Source organism: Oncorhynchus mykiss, chromosome 8 (assembly GCF_057628025.1).
Source record: "Oncorhynchus mykiss isolate SJ-2025 chromosome 8, ASM5762802v1, whole genome shotgun sequence".
NCBI classification, from domain to species: Eukaryota; Metazoa; Chordata; class Actinopteri; order Salmoniformes; family Salmonidae; genus Oncorhynchus; species Oncorhynchus mykiss.
The window spans coordinates 5,537,501-5,554,523 of NC_143029.1; the positions used below are offsets into that span (position 1 = coordinate 5,537,501).

General features: G+C 44.1%; 1 protein-coding gene across 1 annotated transcript in view; it reads left to right on the plus strand.

Moving 5' to 3' along the window:
- LOC110538345 (steroid hormone receptor ERR2-like) overlaps positions 1–9,614 on the plus strand; it is a 103,556-nt gene extending 93,942 nt beyond the window's left edge. Inside the window, exon 7 of the mRNA XM_036984605.2 lies at positions 8,193–9,614. Coding sequence (XP_036840500.1) covers positions 8,193–8,437 — 245 coding nt within the window. The 3' untranslated portion in view covers positions 8,438–9,614. The remainder of the gene's footprint in view (positions 1–8,192) is intronic.
- Positions 9,615–17,023: the final 7,409 nt, after the last annotated feature.

Sequence of the window (17,023 nt, forward strand, 5' to 3'; positions counted from 1 at the left end):
AAAGGGGAGGAGAGGGTCGGCAACACGGCTCTTTAATTAAATACCACTATAGTGTGTGTGTGTGTGTGTGTGTGTGTGTGTGTGTGTGTGTGTGTGTGTGTGTGTGTGTGTGTGTGTGTGTGTGTGTGTGTGTGTGTGTGTGTGTGTGTGTGTGTGTGGATGTCCTTGCCTCTTCTGAGTGCATGTGTGTGTGTATAGCATGTGTGTGATTGCCAGTGCTCGTTCTCTCTCTCTACCCCCTCTATCTATCTCTCTCTCTCTCCCTCTATCTATCTATCTCTCTCTCTATCTCTCTCTCCCCCCCTCTCTCTCTCGCTCTCTCTCTCTCCGCCTCTATATCTCTCTCTACACCTCTATCTCTCTCTCTACCCCTCTATCTCTCTCTCTCTCTCTCCCCCCTCTCTCTCTCCCCCTCTATCTCTCTCTCTCCCCCTCTATATCTCTCTACCCCTCTATCTCTCTCTCTCCCCCTCTATCTCTCTCTCCCCCTCTATCTCTCTCTACCCCTCTATCTCTCTCCCCCTCTATATCTCTCTCTACACCTCTATCTCTCTCTCTCCCCCTCTATATCTCTCTCTACCCCTCTCTCTCTCTCTCCCCCTCTATATCTCTCTCTACCCCTCTATCTCTCTCTCTACACCTCTATCTCTCTCTCCCCCCCTCTATCTCTCTCTCTCCCCCCTCTCTCTCTCCCCCTCTATCTCTCTCTCTCCCCCTCTATATCTCTCTACCCCTCTATCTCTCTCTCCCCCTCTATATCTCTCTCTACCCCTCTATATCTCTCTCTCCCCCTCTATCTCTCTCTCTCCCCCTCTATATCTCTCTACCCCTATATATCTCTCTCCCCCTCTATATCTCTCTCTCCCCCTCTATCTCTCTCTCTCTCCCCCGCTTTATCTCCATAACAGGCAACAAGCTCTCACAGTCTCACTGCAGAATTAGATGTTTTTCCACGTTTCACCAAACATCACATTTTGAAGTTGCTCTAAACGTCCAATTTCAAAGTTGCAAAAAAACGATTGCCTGATCACTGGAATTGAAGACAAGACCCTCGGTGCCGGAATGAGCAGATTAAACTGCTCCCTGTTGCCGCCTAGTGGCGACATCCTGTATTTAGGTCCAACTCTACGGTTAAGTTAAGGCATTATTTCTGGCTAGGTTAAGAATTAACCCTTTACACTCTATATGGATAGGGACATATTGAAATTTATCTTACAGAAGTAATATGAAAAGCATAACCATGGTGGGGAACAGTTTGGAGATCATGGGAAAATGATTAGACCAAAGGTGAGGACACAACAGTTCACCTGACAAGACTGAATCCAAACTTTACACTGTTGATTTTACGTGCATTTCACATTTACTGTACTTTTCACTCCATTTGTTGATAAAATCTGAAAATACTCTGGACTGGCTAATAAAAAGAAAAGATTAAGACGGGCAAAAGAACACAGACACTGGACAGAGGAACTCTGCCTAGAAGGCCAGCATCCCGGAGTCACCTCTTCAGTTGTTGACATTGAGACTGGATAGAGGAACTCTGCCTAGAAGGCCAGCATCCCAGAGTCGCCTCTTCACTGTTGACGTTGAGACTGGACAGAGGAACTCTGCCTAGATGGCCAGCATCCCGAAGTCGCCTCTTCACTGTTGACGTTGAGACTGGACAGAGGAACTCTGCCTAGAAGGCCAGCATCCCAGAGTCGCCTCTTCACTGTTGACGTTGAGACTGGACAGAGGAACTCTGCCTAGAAGGCCAGCATCCCGGAGTCACCTCTTCAGTTGTTGACGTTGAGACTGGACAGAGGAACTCTGCCTAGAAGGACAGCATCCCGGAGTCGCCTCTTCAGTTGTTGACGTTGAGACTGGACAGAGGAACTCTGCCTAGAAGGACAGCATCCCGGAGTCGCCTCTTCACTGTTGACGTTGAGACTGGACAGAGGAACTCTGCCTAGAAGGCCAGCATCCCGGAGTCACCTCTTCAGTTGTTGACGTTGAGACTGGACAGAGGAACTCTGCCTAGAAGGACAGCATCCCGGAGTCGCCTCTTCAGTTGTTGACGTTGAGACTGGACAGAGGAACTCTGCCTAGAAGGACAGCATCCCGGAGTCGCCTCTTCACTGTTGACGTTGAGACTGGACAGAGGAACTCTGCCTAGAAGGCCAGCATCCCGGAGTCACCTCTTCACTGTTGACGTTGAGACTGGACAGAGGAACTCTGCCTAGAAGGCCAGCATCCCGGAGTCGCCTCTTCACTGTTCACGTTGAGACTGGACAGAGGAACTCTGCCTAGAAGGCCAGCATCCCGGAGTCACCTCTTCAGTTGTTGACGTTGAGACTGGACAGAGGAACTCTGCCTAGAAGGCCAGCATCCCGAAGTCGCCTCTTCACTGTTGACGTTGAGACTGGACAGAGGAACTCTGCCTAGAAGGCCAGCATCCCGGAGTCGCCTCTTCACTGTTGATGTTGAGACTGGACAGAGGAACTCTGCCTAGAAGGCTAGCATCCCGGAGTCGCCTCTTCACTGTTGACATTGAGACTGGTGTTTTGCGGGTACTATTTAATGAAGCTGCCAGTTGAGGACTTGTGAGGCGTCTGTTTCTCAAACAAGACAAGACACTAATGTACATGTCCTCTTGCTGGTTAGGGCAGTTTGCGCTGTTCTGTAAAGGGAGTAGTACACAGCGTGGAATAGCCTTAATTTCTCAGAACAAGAATAGACTGATGAGTTTCAGAAGAAAGTCAACAACATACCTACCACTTTGAAGATGCTAAATATTTTTTATTGTGGAACAAACAAGAAATAAGACAAAAAAACAGAACATGAGCGTGCATAACTATTCACCCCCCTCAAAGTCATTACTTTATAGAGCTTTTGCTCTTTTGCAGCAATTACAGCTGCAAGTCTCTTGGGGTATGTCTCTATAAGCTTGGCACATCTAGCCACTGGGATGTTTGCCCATTTTTCAAAGCAAAACCGCTCCAGCTCCTTCAAGTTGGATGGGTTCCGCTGGTCTACAGCAATCTTTAAGTCATACCACAGATTCTCATTTGGATTTAGGTCTGGCCTTTGACTAGGCCATTCCAAGCAATGTAAATGTTTCCCCTTAAACCAATCAAGTGCTGCTTTAGCAGTATGCTTAGGGTCATTGTCTGCTGGAAGGTGAACCTCCGTACCAGTCTCAAATCTCTGGAAGACTGAAACAGGTTTCCCTCAAGAATTTCCCTGTATTTAGCGCCATCCATCATTCCTTCAATTCTGACCAGTTTCCCAGTCCCTGTCGATGAAAAACATATCCACAGCATGATGCTGCCACAGGCTTCATTGTGGGGATGGTGTTCTCGGGATGATGGGAAGTGTTGGGTTTGCACCAGACATAGCGTTTTGCTTGATGGGCAAAAACGTACATTTTAGTCTCATCTGACCAGAGTACCTTCTTCCATATGTTTGGGGAGTCTCCCACATGCCTTTTGGGGAACACCAAATGTGTTTGCTTATTTTTTGTCTTTAAGCAATGGCTTTTTTCTGGCCACTCTTCCGTAAAGCCCAGCTCTGTGGTGTGTACGGCTTAAAGTGGTCCTATGGACAGATACTCCAATCTCCTCTGTGGAGCTTTGCAGCTCCTTCAGGGTTATCTTTGGTCTCTTTGTTGCCTCTCTGAATAATACCCTCCTTGCCTGGTCTGTGAGCTTTGGTGAGCAGCCCTCACTTGGCACATTTGTTGTGGTGCCATATTCTTTCAATTTTTTAACAATGGATTTAATGGTGCTCCGTGGGATGTTCCAAATTTCAGACCATGATCTGTACTTCTCCACAACTTTGTCCCTGACCTGTTTGGAGAGCTCCTTGGTCTTCATGGTGCCGCTTGGTTGGTGGAGCCACTTGCTAAGTGGTGTTGCAGACTCTGGGGCCTTTCAGAACAGGTGTATATATCCTGAGATCATGTGACAGATCACAGTATATTAGCCTGCCAGCTCTCCACAGTACTGTATATTAGCCTGCCAACTCTCCACAGTAAATTAGCCTGTCAGCCCTCCACAGTACTGTATATTAGCCTGCCAGCCCTCCACAGTACTGTATATTAGCCTGCCAGCTCTCCACAGTACTGTATATTAGCCTGCCAGCTTTCCACAGTATATTAGCCTGCCAGCTCTCCACAGTACAGTATATTAGCCTGCCAGCTCTCCACAGTACTGTATATTAGCCTGCCAGCTCTCCACAGTATATTAGCCTGTCAGCTCTCCACAGTACTGTATATTAGCCTGCCAGCTCTCCACAGTACAGCATATTAGCCTGTCAGCTCTCCACAGTACTGTATATTAGCCTGCCAGCTCTCCACAGTACAGTATATTAGCCTGCCAGCTCTCCACAGTACAGTATATTAGCCTGCCAGCTCTCCACAGTATATTAGCCTGCCAGATCTCCACAGTACTGTATACTAGCCTGCTAGCTCTCCACAGTATATTAGCCTGCCAGCTCTCCACAGTACTATATATTAGCCTGCCAGCTCTCCACAGTACTGTATATTAGCCTGCCAGCTCTCCACAGTACTATATATTAGCCTGCCAGCTCTCCACAGTACTGTATATTAGCCTGCCAGCTCTCCACAGTACAGTATATTAGCCTGCCAGCTCTCCACAGTATATTAGACTGTTTGGAGGGTCCTGTCCCCCTACTAATCAGTGACTGTTTGGAGGGTCCTGTCCCCCTACTAATCAATGACTGTTTGGAGGGTCCTGTCCCCCTACTAATCAGTGACTGTTTGGAGGGTCCTGTCCCCCTACTAATCAGTGACTGTCTGGAGGGCCCTGTCCCCCTACTAATCAGTGACTGTTTGGAGGGTCCTGGGTCCTGCCCCCCTACTAATCAGTGACTGTCTGGAGGGTCCTGTCCCCCTACTAATCAATGACTGTCTGGAGGGTCCTGTCCCCCTACTAATCAATGACTGTCTGGAGGGCCCTGTCCCCCTACTAATCAGTGACTGTCTGGAGGGTCCTGTCCCCCTACTAATCAGTGACTGTCTGGAGGGCCCTGTCCCCCTACTAATCAGTGACTGTCTGGAGGGTCCTGTCCCCCTACTAATCAATGACTGTCTGGAGGGCCCTGTCCCCCTACTAATCAGTGACTGTCTGGAGGGTCCTGCCCCCCTACTAATCAGTGACTGTCTGGAGGGTCCTGTCCCCCTACTAATCAATGACTGTCTGGAGGGTCCTGTCCCCCTACTAATCAATGACTGTCTGGAGGGCCCTGTCCCCCTACTAATCAGTGACTGTCTGGAGGTTCCTGTCCCCCTACTAATCAGTGACTGTCTGGAGGGCCCTGTCCCCCTACTAATCAGTGACTGTCTGGAGGGTCCTGTCCCCCTACTAATCAATGACTGTCTGGAGGGTCCTGTCCCCCTACTAATCAATGACTGTCTGGAGGGCCCTGTCCCCCTACTAATCAGTGACTGTCTGGAGGGTCCTGTCCCCCTACTAATCAGTGACTGTTTGGAGGGTCCTGTCCCCCTACTAATCAGTGACTGTCTGGAGGGTCCTGTCCCCCTACTAATCAATGACTGTCTGGAGGGCCCTGTCCCCCTACTAATCAGTGACTGTCTGGAGGGTCCTGCCCCCCTGCTAATCAGTGACTGATTGAGGACCTTTTTCTCCTGCTTCCTGCCTGACATACTGAGAAATGAGGGAGCTTTCTATTTAGTCCTCAGATGACAAACTCCTCAAGAGATGAATGGGAGGGAGGGAGGGAGGGAGGGAGGGAGGGAGGGAGGGAGGGAGGGAGGGAGGGAGGGTCAGAGAGGAAAAACAGAATGAGGAGAGAGGAAGGATCAGAGAGGAATAACAGAATGAGGAGAGAGGAAGAATCAGAGAGGAATAACAGAATGAGAGTTATAGAGTAGTAGATAGAGAGAGAGGCCATATTGTCTCACAGAGATCTGGTCTGTGTGTGTGTGTGTGTGTCTGTGTGACAGCTCTGGAAATGTATGGCCATTGATTTGGTAATTAGCGCAGTATCGACGGGATTGACGCCAGCCTGCTGACAGATTATCTGGAAATTGTTTCATGAAAGTTGCCAGGTCGCAATTGTAAACTTGTTCTCAACTTGCCTACCTGGTTAAATAAAGGTGAAAAAAAAAAAAAAGTTAGTTATGCATCCTGCCTCTCTCTCTCTCACTAACACACACACACACACACACACACACACACACACACACACACACACACACACTCACACACACACAGAGTGGAGCGGAACACATGTGCGGTCCACGTAGCCTAGTTAATGTCCCCTGATAGAAAGGTAATTTACAACAGAAGAGAGCTGGCTGCCTGGTAACAGACAATCAGTCAGTTAAGAATGTAATTAGCTCTCTACTTTACGTTTTTCTGCCTCATTTACATGTTCTGTCTTCTACTGCTCTATTTTTAAAGTACTCTGTTCCTGATTCTCTGGAATTTTGGTAATAAAATGTAGGGATTTGACACTTCATTTATAAACAGGCCGTCCCTTGGTTGAGTCAGCCAGTCATTTATAAACAGGAAGTCCATTGGTTGAGTCAGCCAGTCATTTATAAACAGGCAGACCCCTTGGTTGAGTCAGCCAGTCATTTATAAACAGGCAGTCCCTTGGTTGAGTCAGCCAGTCATTTATAAACAGGCAGTCCCTTGGTTGAGTCAGCCAGTCATTTATAAACAGGCAAACCCCTTGGTTGAGTCAGCCAGTCATTTATAAACAGGAAGTCCCTTGGTTGAGTCAGCCAGTCATTTATAAACAGGCAGTCCCTTGGTTGAGTCAGCCAGTCATTTATAAACAGGCAAACCCCTTGGTTGAGTCAGTCAGTGTCTCGTTAAAGAAACAAGTTCAAACCAAGATGTTGTCCAGTGTTCACAGATTTCCCAGTTGACACAACCAGACAATTTCTAAGGCATGTGAAGTGTCAACTCCCTCCATCCAGGACATGCTGCTGTGCAAAGGAAGTGCACTTCTGATAGCCTTATCCAAATCTGGAAAGCCACTATCTGCAATTGATTAAAAAAATCAGTCAAATATTCTTTCTATGAAGTGGAGGTTTGCTGTGTGGTTATATTTATTTATTTTACGACTGTTGTTTTAAAGGGGACTGCTTTCTCTTTCTGATGGAAATTAAGGCCATCTGCCGCTAGAGTTGAACGATGCCCTGCTAACGCACACACACACACACACGCACACGCACACACATACAGCTAATGCAGTCATCTGAATTCATTAGTAGATGAGAGTATATGGTCCAAATAAATATTAAATAAATAAATATTTTTTTCCTCCCTCTTATCCACAGAATATGTAGATTTATACAGTCTCCCCGGAGTCCCAGTACACACATTTATTTAAGTCCAGTGATTAACTATAAACTAAAGAGAGAGAGTTTAAAAAATATATTATACTTGCTAAAAAGGAGCCACAGAATTTAAAGTGGAGAGAGAGAGAGAGAGAGAGAGAGAGAGACAGAGAGGTAGAGAGAGAGAGAGAGAAAGAGAGAGAGAGAGAGAGAGAGAGAGAGGGTGGGATAATTGCGAACAATCAAGTTTTATTTGCGGGCTACTTTTTGTTTGCATTAAGTAAAAGACATCCAAAGGTTATTTATTTTCTCTCTCTCTCTCTCTCGCTCTCTCTCTCTCTCTCTCTCTCGACCCTGACCTTTCTCTTTCTCTCTCTCCCCCCTCCCCCTCCCCCTCCCTCTCTCTCCCTCTACCTCACCTCCCCTTTTCTCTCTCTCTCTCTCTCTCTCTCTCTCACCCTCCCTCTCTCTCTACCTCACCCTCACCCTCACCCTCACCCTCTCCCTCTCTCTCTCTCTCGCTCTCTCTCTCTCTCTCTCTCTCTCTCTCTCCCCCTCCCTCTCTCTCTCTCACCTCTCTCTCCCTCTCTCTCTCTCCCTCTCTCCCCCTCCCTCTCTCTCTCTCTCTCTCTCACCTTCCCTCTCTCTCTACCTCCCTTTCTCTCTCTCTCTCTCTCTCTCCCCCTCCCTCTCTCTACCTCACCTCTCTCTCTCTACCTCACCTCTTTTTACCTCACCTCTCTCTCCCTCTCTCTCTCTCTACCTCACCTCTCTCTCTACCTCACCTCTCTCTCTCTCCCCCTCCCTCTCTCTACCTCACCTCTATCTCTCCCCCTCCCTCTCTCTTTCTCTCCCTTCCTCCTTCTCTGTCTCCTTATAGACTCCACACATATAGAGAATGTGGAGGCTGTGCAGCGGCTCCAGGACTCTCTCCATGAGGCCTTGCAGGACTTAGAAGGTGCCCACAACACGGAGGACCCTCGACGGACAGGAAAGCTGCTGATGACCCTTCCCTTGCTCCGTCAGACCGCCGCCAAGGCCGTGCAGCACTTCTACAGCATCAAGGTGCAGGGAAAAGTGCCCATGCACAAACTCTTCCTGGAGATGCTGGAGGCCAAGGCTTGATAATTGGGCAGGGAGGCTTGAATGACAGCTGCATCGCCCAATGAGGATGAAGGACAGCCCCTGAATAGGAGGGGTGATGCCATGGAGAACCTATGACAGTGACATTATAACGCTGATAGTTGTTTCTATGGAACAAAATTAATGAGGAATAGAGGGAAACGAGACAAACTGATTTTAAGGGTGAATATAAAGATGCTGTGGGATATAGTCATGTACATAAAGATGCTGTGTACAGAACTGCTGTTATAATCAGACTCTTCGGTCTAGATCACCTGTAACTACTGAGAAGTTTGGTTTCTTTTCAGATCTGATCAATCTGATTGGTTAGAGCTACTCAAGTATCTGATCAATCTGATTGGTTAGTGCTACTCAAGTATCTGATCAATTTGATTGGTTAGTGCTACTCAAGTATCTGTTCAATCTGATTGGTTAGAGCTACTCAAGTATCTGATCAATCTGATTGGTTAGAGCTACTCAAGTATCTGATCAATCTGATTGGTTAGAGCTACTCAAGTATCTGATCAATCTGATTGGTTAGTGCTACTCAAGTATCTGATCAATCTGATTGGTTAGAGCTACTCAAGTATCTGATCAATCTGATTGGTTAGAGCTACTCAAGTATCTGATCAATCTGATTGGTTAGTGCTACTCAAGTATCTGATCAATCTGATTGGTTAGTGCTACTCAAGTATGATTTGTTTCTCTTTTTTAATTTTTATGTCAGTTGTATAACATTATATTCTGGTATATATCCCAGTCAACAGTTTAGACACACCTACTCATTTAAGGGTATTTATTTTTTGTTGTTGCTATTATATGCATTGTAGAATAACAGTGAAGACATCACAACTATGAAATAACAGATATGGAATCATGTAGTAACCAAAAAAGTGTTAAACAAATCAAAAAATATTTGAGATTCTTCAAAGTAGCCACTCTTTGCCTATTTGATGACAGCTTTCCATACTCTTGGAATTCTCTCAACCAGCTTCATGAGGTAGTCACCTGGAATGCATTTCAATTAACAGGTGTGGCTTGTTAAAAGTGAATTTGGAGAATTTCTTTCTGTCTTAATGCGTTTGAACCAATAATTTGTCTTGTGACAAGGTAGTGGTGGTATACAGAAGAATGCCCTATTTGGACAAAGTCCATATGATGGCATGAACAGCTCAAGAAAGCAAAGAGAAATGACAGTCCATCATTACTTTAAGACATGAAGGCCAGTCAATCGGAAAAATTAAAGTACTTTGAAAGATTATTCAAGTTCAGTCGCAAAAACCACCAAGCACTATGATGAAACTGTCTCTCATCAGGACCACCACAGGAAAGGAAAACCCAGAGTTACCTCTGCTGCAGAGGATACGTTAATTAGAGTTACCTGCCTCAGAAATTGCAGCCCAAATAAATGCTTCACAGAGTTCAAGTAACAGACACATCTCAACATCAACTGTACAGAGGAGACTGTGAATCAGGCATTCATGATCGAATTGCTGAAAATAAACCACTACTAAAGGACACCAATATGAAGAACAAACAATGGACATTTAGACCGGTGGAAATCTGTCCTTTGGTCTGATGAGACCAAATTTGAGATTTTTAGTTCCAACTGCCGTGCCATTGTGAGATGCAGAGTAGGTGACCGGATGATCTCTGCATGTGTGGTTCCCACCGTTAATCATGGAGGAGAAGGTGTGATGGTGCTTTGCTGGTGACACTGTCTGTGATTTATTTAGAATTCAAGGCACACTTAACCAGCATGGCTACCACAGCATTCTGCGGTGGTATGTCATCCCTTCTGGTTTGTGCTTAATGGGACTGTAATTTGTTTTTCAACAGGACAATGACAGGACAATGACCCAACACACCTCCAGGCTATGTAAAAGCTATTTGACCAAGAAGGAGAGTGATGGAGTTCTGCATTATAGATTACCTGGCCTTCACAATCACCTGACCTCAACCCAATTGAGATGGTTTGGGATGAGTTGGACAGCAAAGTGAAGGAAAAGCAGCCAACAAGTGCTCAGCATAGGTGGGAACTCCTTCAAGACTGTTGGAAAAGCATTCCATGTGAAGTTGGTTGAGAGAATGCCAAGAGTGTGCAACGCTGTCATCAAGGCAAAGGGTGGCTACTTTGAAGAATCTAAAATATATTTTGATTTGTTTAACACTTTTTTTTTGGTTGCTACTTGATTTAATATGCGTAATTTCATAGTTGTGATGTCTATACTTTTATTCTAGAATGTAGAAAATAGCTAAAAAATAAATAAAGACCCTTGAATGAGTAGGTTTGTCCAAACCTTTGACTGTATATGTACTGTACAGTGCCTTGCGAAAGTATTCGGCCCCCTTGAACTTTGCGACCTTTTGCCACATTTCAGGCTTCAAACATAAAGATATAAAACTGTATTTTTTTGTGAAGAATCAACAACAAGTGGGACACAATCATGAAGTGGAACAGCATTTATTGGATATTTCAAACTTTTTTAACAAATCAAAAACTGAAAAATTGGGCGTGGAAAATTATTCAACCCCCTTAAGTTAATACTTTGTAGCGCCACCTTTTGCTGCGATTACAGCTGTAAGTCGCTTGGGGTATGTCTCTATCAGTTTTGCACATCGAGAGACTGAAATGTTTTCCCATTCCTCCTTGCAAAACAGCTCGAGCTCAGTGAGGTTGGATGGAGAGCATTTGTGAACAGCAGTTTTCAGTTCTTTCCACATATTCTCGATTGGATTCAGGTCTGGACTTTGACTTGGCCATTCTAACACCTGGATATGTTTATTTTTGAACCATTCCATTGTAGATTTTGCTTTATGTTTTGGATCATTGTCTTGTTGGAAGACAAATCTCCGTCCCAGTCTCAGGTCTTTTGCAGACTCCATCAGGTTTTCTTCCAGAATGGTCCTGTATTTGGCTCCATCCATCTTCCCATCAATTTTAACCATCTTCCCTGTCCCTGCTGAAGAAAAGCAGGCCCAAACCATGATGCTGCCACCACCATGTTTGACAGTGGGGATGGTGTGTTCAGGGTGATGAGCTGTGTTGCTTTTACGCCAAACATAACGTTTTGCATTGTTGCCAAAAAGTTCAATTTTGCTTTCATCTGACCAGAGCACCTTCTTCCACATGTTTGGTGTGTCTCCCAGGTGGCTTGTGGCAAACTTTAAACGACACTTTTTATGGATATCTTTAAGAAATGGCTTTCTTCTTGCCACTCTTCCATAAAGGCCAGATTTGTGCAATATATGACTGATTGTTGTCCTATGGACAGAGTCTCCCACCTCAGCTGTAGATCTCTGCAGTTCATCCAGAGTGATCATGGGCCTCTTGGCTGCATCTCTGATCAGTCTTCTCCTTGTATGAGCTGAAAGTTTAGAGGGACGGCCAGGTCTTGGTAGATTTGCAGTGGTCTGATACTCCTTCCATTTCAATATTATCCCTTGCACAGTGCTCATTGGGATGTTTAAAGCTTGGGAAATCTTTTTGTATCCAAATCCGGCTTTAAACTTCTTCACAACAGTATCTCGGACCTGCCTGGTGTGTTCCTTGTTCTTCATGATGCTCTCTGCGCTTTTGACGGACCTCTGAGACTATCACAGTGCAGGTGCATTTATACGGAGACTTGATTACACACAGGTGGATTGTATTTATCATCATTAGTCATTTAGGTCAACATTGGATCATTCAGAGATCCTCACTGAACTTCTGGAGAGAGTTTGCTGCACTGAAAGTAAGGGGGCTGAATAATTTTGCACGCCCAATTTTTCAGTTTTTGATTTGTTAAAAAAGTTTGAAATATCCAATAAATGTCGTTCCACTTCATGATTGTGTCCCACTTGTTGTTGATTCATCACAAAAAAATACAGTTTTATATCTTTATGTTTGAAGCCTGAAATGTGGCAAAAGGTCGCAAAGTTCAAGGGGGCCGAATACTTTCGCAAGGCACTGTGTATTGGGTCATTTTCCCCAGGAATGGATTGGGTATGATTTGGCAGTGATTGTGTTGTATTACTTATCAAAGAAGCACATCCATACACCTTTAGGGGGGTAAGAGTTTGAGCCCTTCGTAACCCCACCTGGGTTGAAATATAATCCAAATCTATCAAAATCTTTTGAACATTTGCTTGGAATGCCAGATGGGTGTGGTTTACACTTTTGGGACTAAACCATTAGTCCAATTGGCCGAGCAAGCTCAGTTAATCCAGGATATGGTGGTTCCATTAAATGTCATTTAATTTACATGAAAATACTTGTCATGTTGTTTTTTAGTTACATTACTCATACATCTGATGGAGAAGGAAGGCACAGTGACAGTCTGTCACAGGGTCGTGTCACGATAGTTCTGTTTCGATACGTGAAGGTATCGTGGCAAGGAAACAAAACATCACGCCGATTTCATTTACTTGAGAAAAAAACATTATAATGTTTCAAACGCACAGCCTTCCGTTGTCAGGGAGCCTTCCGTTGTCAGAGAGCCTTCCGTTGTCAGAGAGCCTTCCGTTGTCAGAGAGCCTTCCGTTGTCAGAGAGCCTTCCGTTGTCAGGGAGCCTTCCGTTGTCAGGGAGCCTTCCGTTGTCAGAGAGCCTTCCGTTGTCAGAGAGCCTTCCGTTGTCAGAGAGCCTTCCGTTGTCAGAGAGCCTTCCGTTGTCAGAGAGCCTTCCATTGTCAGGGAGCCTTCCGTTGTCAGAGAGCCTTCCGTTGTCAGGGAGCCTTCCGTTGTCAGAGAGCCTTCCGTTGTCAGGGAGCCTTCCGTTGTCAGAGAGCCTTCCGTTGTCAGAGAGCCTTCCGTTGTCAGAGAGCCTTCCGTTGTCAGAGAGCCTTCCGTTGTCAGAGAGCCTTCCGTTGTCAGAGAGCCTTCCGTTGTCAGAGAGCCTTCCCAGAGTCCCCCGAGAGTTTTTTTTATCCTCTCTGTTATATCACACAATATTTTACATAAAGCTGTTTTTTTTTAAATGACTATAGAGTGAATTCTGCTTCCTGTTTTCTTTTTTTGCCAAGGAAGGCACAGTGTCATGACAACCCTACACGATACTGGTGTCATGACAACCCTACACGATACTGGTGTCATGACAACCCTACTCTGTTGTACCCTGAGCAGAGGGAGCAGGGTTCCCCACTTCAGAGATCCCATGTGCGGAACAGAGCTAACCCTCCAACCACTCACAGTAATGTAATGTGTAGCTAATTATAGCTAAATACAGAAGAGATAGACTGCTGTTCCCTTGGCACCCACCACCCCCTACCTAACAGTTATAACCTCACACAGCTCCTAGGAACAGAGTTGACACAGTGAGAGGTCTCCTATAAAGAACCCCGTTGGGACAGAGCGGACATGTGCAGCCCCCGGACCTCCCTCCTCTCAAAGGTGTAACGATCAAACCGATACACTGTTCAGAGCATCTCCTCTACAGTCAACTATAGTCTACTGTAATGTTGACAATGAGATGGAGCTCTGGGAATGGAAAGGTCGATGATAACTGCCAAAGGCTGTGTTTACACAACTCTGATATTTTTTCCCACTAATTGATCTGTTGACCAATCACATGTTTTCACATCATATTTGTTTTCTGAGCTGATTGTGATTGGTCAAAAAAATATCAGAATCGGGCTGCCTGTGTGAACGCAGCCTAATTCAGCAGGGGTCGGGCTTCTGAGTGGCGCAGCGGTCTAAGGAACTTTAGCTCAGTGCTAGAGGCGTCACTACAGACCCTGGTTCGATTCCAGGCTGTATCACAACCGGCCGTGATTGGGAGTCCCATAGGGCGGTGCACATTTGGCCCAGCGTCGTCCGGGTGAGGGTTTGGCCGGGTTTGGCCGTCATTGTAAATAAGAATTTGTTCTTAACTGACTTGCCTAGTTAAATAAAGGTTACAAATATATATATATATATATACATTAATAATAATTAATTCCATTTAAACTCCAGTCAATTCAGAAATTAAACAAAATTCCAATTCCAAATGTACCCTCATAAAAAAACATTGAAGAGAATTAGAACTCCCTTGAGTTGAATGGAATTGACCCCAACACTGTAATTCAGTCATTTAAAGGATCTCAGGACAGTGGTAATATGTCCTTTGTACTGGTCCAAGATCAGTTCTCTCCCCAATTGCCACAGTATTTTAATCTATTGGGAATATAAATTAGCTATGCAGATACTTACTTCATATTCCAATAGCTCCTCGAAGCTTACAACCAGACATTATATTGTAGTACATTTGGGAGTAGCACCAACCGGTACTTGAACCTGGGTCCAGCAACTGTCAAGCAAACACCTTACCCATTATGGCAAGAGGTATCAAGTCTCATGACAAGGGTTGTGAGGTGTTGGGTGAAGGTCTCTACAATATGATTAACTATGTTAATAAGACTAAGACAAAGAGAGTATATCTCCAAAGAGTTGTGTTTCAGTACTATTCCCTTCTCTGTTCTCCTCAAAGATAATTATTAATTCAAGATAATTATTGTTCCTAACCCCCCCCCCCCCCCATCCCCCTTATTCACTCAAATTAATGTAAGAAAAATAAAAGAGAAAAATGCTTAATTTATTTTAAGAGGCTAAAACGGTATATATCCAATTAATTTTAATTGTCTTCATAAGCTGAAAATTCTCAAAAGATATAGAGCAATTAAATCTCAGCATTGACTCCGTTACCTCTGGGACAGAGAGGAGACCGTTTAACAGGCTTGGCAGTGAAGAGTTTTGGCTAGACGGCTCTAGACGGCTCTAGACGGCTCTAGACGGATCTAGACGGCTCTAGACGGCTCTAGACGGCTCTAGGCGGCTCTAGACGGCTCTAGACGGCTCTAGACGGCTAACGCGATTGCATGGGCGTCTTTAACGGTTTATTAACAGTTAATAAAAGGAGTTATAACAGTCATATTAGCAGTGTAATAGGTATAAAAAAAAGAGTGATCACTGCAAGGCCAAATATGGCCAATACTATTGTGTTTGTTCATGAGCTGACTGGTGAATCTTTGGTTGTACTTTGTTAACATGTTTAAATGAAGAGAATACAGTTAAACGTACACAGTGACTGTTAGTATATAACACATTCTATCCCCTTCAGTTCTGTCAACCATGGTAACAGTTCACAATCCTAAACTAAGATAGACACAGTGACTGTTAATATATAACATATTCTACCCCCTTCAGTTCTGTCAACCATGGTAACTGTTCACAATCCTAAACTAATATAGACACAGTGACTGTTAGTATATAACATATTCTACCCCCTTCAGTTCTGTCAACCATGGTAACTGTTCACAATCCTAAACTAATATAGACACAGTGACTGTTAGTATATAACATATTCTACCCCCTTCAGTTCTGTCAACCATGGTAACTGTTCACAATCCTAAACTAATATAGACACAGTGACTGTTAGTATATAACATATTCCACCTCCTTCAGTTCTGTCAACCATGATAACAGTTCACAATCCTAAACTAATATAGACACAGTGACTGTTAGTATATAACATATTCTACCTCCTTCAGTTCTGTCAACCATGATAACAGTTCACAATCCTAAACTAATATAGACACAGTGACAGTTAGTATATAACATATTCTATCCCCTTCAGTTCTGTCAACCATGGTAACAGTTCACAATCCTAAACTAATATAGACACAGTGACTGTTAGTATATAACATATTCTACCCCCTTCAGTTCTGTCAACCATGGTAACTGTTCACAATCCTAAACTAATATAGACACAGTGACTGTTAGTATATAACATTCTACCCCCTTCAGTTCTGTCAACCATGGTAACTGTTCACAATCCTAAACTAATATAGACACAGTGGCTGTTAGTATATAACATATTCTACCCCCTTCAGTTCTGTCAACCATGGTAACTGTTCACAATCCTAAACTAATATAGACACAGTGACTGTTAGTATATAACATATTCTACCCTTTTCAGTTCTGTCAACCATGGTAACTGTTCACAATCCTAAACTAATATAGACACAGTGACTGTTAGTATATAACATATTCTACCCTTTTCAGTTCTGTCAACCATGGTAACTGTTCACAATCCTAAACTAATATAGACACAGTGACTGTTAGTATATAACATATTCTATCCCCTTCACTTCTGTCAACCATGGTAACAGTTCACAATCCTAAACTAATATAGACACAGTGACTGTTAGTATATAACATATTCTACCCACTTCAGTTCTGTCAACCATGGTAACTGTTCACAATCCTAAACTAATATAGACACAGTGACTGTTAGTATATACCACATTCTATCCCCTTCAGTTCTTTCAACCATGGTAACAGTTCACAATCCTAAACTAATATGGACACAGTGAATGTTAGTATATAACATATTCTACCCACTTCAGTTCTGTCAACCATGGTAACTGTTCACAATCCTAAACTAATATAGATGTTTGGGATTTGGCTGTTGCGTTTTCACAAATTATTTGTTATTATTTGTTTTTGAATTCAGTATTAAAGGAAATTAAGTAATATATTAGTCACCACCTATTTTGAGGAAAACTTTCTTTTTTTATAAAAAAAAACAACTAAAAGAGACAAGAGTAAAAAGTTGAGCCAGTGGTCCATTTTT